Here is a 4,584-nt window from a genome sequence, read left to right as displayed (position 1 = left end):
GAATGACTTCTCTATATGACTTGATCCGTGACTTGTAGATATCTTGACTTAGAATATTTTTCCAAAAACAGATTTATTCAACTCCAAACTTCTTCACAATTTCTCTGAGGCATGATCTTCTTGATCTTCTTCCAGAGTTTATTCTTAGGCTTCAGACTGTTTACTGGAAAAATACTCCAGACTAATCTTTGACATTTTTACATACTCAAGTAATACAATACAAAATACAAATTTAGATTATCATATAACTAATACTAGGGATGTCAATTTGACTTGGTCTTTTTATAGTACAGGCATGTCCTGCACAACAGTTGCCAGTCTGGTCATCGTAATTATAGTAATATTAAAAATAAAACACTGTCATAAATAGATAATTATTCATAACAGAATTATAATATGTCTAATGGTTTTCGTTAAAATAAATAATACAAAATTCACGCGGCCGGGCTAAACAAAATTATACTATTGATCCAATTTTAAATAAAAATTAAAAAGACTACATATAGTAAAGAGTGTTGGATTCAGATGGGTCACAAGCTAGAGTTTGGCAATGAGCCAATAGACTCTCTTTTAGAAATTGAACTACACTTAGTGACTCCTGATGCCCCAGGAGAATGCATGTAGAAATGACTTGTCGATATCTCTGAGATCTATATAAGCATATTGACTTATCGATATCTCTGAGATCTCTAATGAAATATTTGACTTGTCGATATCTCCAATCTTCATGTCTTCATTTGAACTTTTCGATATCTTCAATCTTCATATCTTCATTTGACTTGTCGTTATCTTTGAGACTTCTCGATAGGCCAATTTGGACTTCTTGATAAGTCATTCTGGAGTTCTCGAATGACTTCTCTATATGACTTGACCTTGTAGATATCTTGACTTAGAATTTTTTCCAAATAAAGATTTATTCAACTCCAAGCTTCTTCACAAATTCTCTGAGGCATGATTTTCTTGATCTTCTTTCAGAGTTTATTCTTAGGCTTGAGATTGTTTACAGAAAAATACTTCAGTCTAATCTTTGACATTTTTACAGACTCAAGTAATACAATACAAAATACAAATTTAGAATATCATACAACTAATTCTTAGGGCTGTCAATTTGACTTAGTCTTGTTATAGTACATGCATGTCTTGCACAACAGTAGTCGTCTGGTCATCGTAATTATAGTAATATTTAAAATAAAATACTGTCATAAATAGATAAATATTCATAACAGAATTATAATATGTCTAATAGTTTTTCTTAAAAGAAAATAATATAAAATTTACCTGGCCGGGCTAAACAAAATTATACTTTTTATTCAATTTTAAATAAATAATAAAAAGACTACATATAGTTAGTTGAATTTGAAGAATCGGGCTAAAATAAAATAATAAATATTATTGATCCCGCTAAAAATATTATATTATTGGACCGGACTATAACAAAATAAAAATTTGAAAGAAAATCCGTGGAGTTGATATAATATCATCAAATTAAAATAAAATAATACATATTATCTATTCGGTCTAAAATAAACTATTAATAACCCCAGACTAAATAAAATTAAACAAAATAGTAAGTATAATTACCTAGATTTGGTTGATATAACGGACCTCAAGCTAACATAAAATTTTTTTGTCATTGACACATAAAATTTTATCATTGACTCGAGTTTGAAAATATAAAACTAACATAAATTTAAAATATAGTTAGTTGAATATAGTATTATCAAATCATATTATTAAAATTTTAAATAAATAAGTTTCATAACTTAAAATTTTTACTTCAAATTAAATTCAAAAAAATTATGTAATTTTAAAAATAATCTGTGCATCGCACGGGTTTTAGGCTAGTATTATATTAAAGACGAAACAATGAAAGTTTGGTTGGTAGTCGGTTTAGTCACCGTAATTATAGTAATATTTAAAATAAATAATACTTTAATAAATAGATAAATATTCATGACAGAATTACAATATATCTAATGATTTTCGTTAAAATAATAATACATAAAATTCACCCGACCGGACTAAACAAAATTATAATCTTGATCCAAATTTAATTAAAAATTAGAAAAACTACCTATGGTCAGTTGAATTTGAAGAATCGGGCTAAAATAAAATAATAAATATTATTGATACTGCTAAAAAATATTAGAGCGTTTGGAAACTTGCATTTTATTTCAAATGACAAGATTTGAGTTGTCATTTCAAATTCTCATGTTTATACCAATATTTGAATGTTGTGGATTTCAAATGAAATCCAACTCCAAATTCGCAAACAGCTTATTTGATCAAATCCAGAATTTCAACTAAAATCCAGTTTCCCAAACGGACCATTATATTATTGGACCGGATTATAACAAAATAAAAATTTGAAAGAAAATTCATGAGATCGATATAATATCATCAAACTAAAAAAATATATATTATCCATTTGATGTAAAATAAAATAATAATCACCCCAAATTGAAATAAAAGTAAACAAAATAAAAAGTATAACAAGTTGGATTTGGTTGATATAACGGAACTCAAGCTAACATAAATTTTTTGTCACTGACACATAAATTTTTAGCGCTGATTTAGGTTTAAACATATTAAACTAACATAAATATGAATATACTTAGTTGGATTTGATCTATTAACAAACTAACGACAATTCGTATAATATTGATCTCAGTTAAAAATTATCGTTTAATTGAATATAATAATTTTTCGTAAACACAATTATAAATATTAATAAAAATATAAATTTCAATTATTACATTATTTTTTAAAACTGTAATATAACCAACTTATACACCTATGTGTATATTAATATGTATTATCAAATCATATTATTAAAATTTTAAATAAATAAATTTCATAACTTAAAATTTTTATTTCAAATTAAATTTAAAAAAATATATATAATATTAAAAATAATCTATATATCAAACGGATTTTAGGCCGGTAATAATTGAAAATACGAAAGTGCTATCATGCGTAACTTGTATTTCGTAACTAAAAAAATATGAACTATTTGGCCCCAATGAAATGGGAGCAAAAAGAATGAAAGAAACCACTAGGTGCGTGTTTGATGAAGGTCTAGTATATCACAGTGTGCATAAGTTTTGACTAATGTTAACATTAATCTTAAGAATAATATATGGTGCTTCCTAATAATATGGCCCTGAGGTCCCATTTGTCAGAATGCCTCAAATTTTAAAGATATGATACGCTGTCGCATTCGACCAGAACACGCTTGGCTGGCTGGCTGTTTCAAAATATTGCCCCACCTTCAACAACTAGTAGCATTAAGTTTATTTTTTTAATAAAAAATTTAAAAATAAATATTAACTGACAACTATCTGAATATTACACACTTAACCGGATCTCTGGAGAGTAGTTCAGTAGTATAAGGTAATAGTTACATGCAATACGATCAGGGCCGGCCCTATGTATTTGGGTGCCCTAAACGAGATTCAAAAATGATGCCCCGTATTTACAATCAAAAAATCACAATAAGATATATTCATTGTATAAAAGAAAACTTATGTGAATCTAAAGTAGCAAGTAAATATAATGAATTTCGTGTACGCTAAATATCCAAATTTTCAACCTCCTGCAATAATCTCCTGCAAGTCACTGATATAGTATCATGAATATAGAACAGTCATCATTACTAGTACACAACAATGTCTAAAGTTATAAAAATGAGTTTACCTTTATTGATTTTGAAACTTTTTTCTAGGCTTTTGAGATGTGAATCTCTCTATGATTTTGCTATAATTTAGAGAACTTGCTAGCTCACTTTCAATATACAATAAAACCAATCCATTAAGTCTATCTTGAGATATCGAAGAGGGAAGATAAAATTTGATCAGTTTCAATCTAGAAAATGTCCTTTCCGCCTCTACCACTGTAACAAGAATGGTCACAACGATTCTATAAGCTATCCAAGCATTTGGATAATTTATTTGTCTTGAACTAGAACTTAAATAATTAAGCACATCTATTGCCATTGTTATCTCATCGGGTATTACCATTCGAAGCACTAGTAACTCGTTAAACAATTCTGCGCCAACAATATCATATCGCATATCATGTCTAAGAAATCCCTCAAGTTTCATGCAACAAGATTTTAACCCCTCATCATCACCAGATAAATGCTTCTTCAGGTTAAATAAAAACTCAAATTTTTCCTTATAATCTTGAAACTGTTTAAACCGTTCTTTGAGTTGAAAATCACCTTGATCAACAATATACAAGAAATAATACCTTCTGAATTTCTGTTCAGCACTCAAGTTCTGATCATCATCAGCTGCAGTAACCCCGAGATCATCAAAATGAACAAGCCTACGAATTTTTCGCTTTTCAGGAAACACAGGCTCCACATCCAACTCCAAAACTAACTCTTTTGCCTCCTTCTTACAAGAGTCATAACCAGTTTCTCTAAACTAATTAAAGAAATTTATAAGTTCTTCCAATCTTGACAATGCAATATCAATATCAATATCAATATCTTCAGGTTGTAAGAACTTACTAACTGCATTAATGATATTTAACAAGTTAAACCAGATGCACATAGAAAATAGAAACTCAAACTCTCAA

General features: G+C 28.2%; 1 protein-coding gene across 1 annotated transcript; it reads right to left on the bottom strand.

The window, feature by feature from the left end:
* Positions 1-3,698: 3,698 nt before the first annotated feature.
* LOC141686379 (uncharacterized) lies at positions 3,699-4,525 on the bottom strand. The gene is made up of 2 exons (XM_074491418.1): positions 4,517-4,525; positions 3,699-4,430 (listed from the first exon to the last, which is right to left on the bottom strand). The coding sequence occupies exons 1-2, from the start codon at positions 4,523-4,525 to the stop codon at positions 3,699-3,701; spliced, it is 741 nt and encodes a 246-aa protein (XP_074347519.1).
* Positions 4,526-4,584: the final 59 nt, after the last annotated feature.

The sequence above is a fragment of the Apium graveolens genome, chromosome 9 (genome assembly GCF_009905375.1).
Source record: "Apium graveolens cultivar Ventura chromosome 9, ASM990537v1, whole genome shotgun sequence".
Classification (NCBI taxonomy): Eukaryota; Viridiplantae; Streptophyta; class Magnoliopsida; order Apiales; family Apiaceae; genus Apium; species Apium graveolens.
The sequence above is the reverse complement of the archived record's forward strand: the minus strand, read 5'-3'. Positions and strand labels throughout refer to the sequence as shown.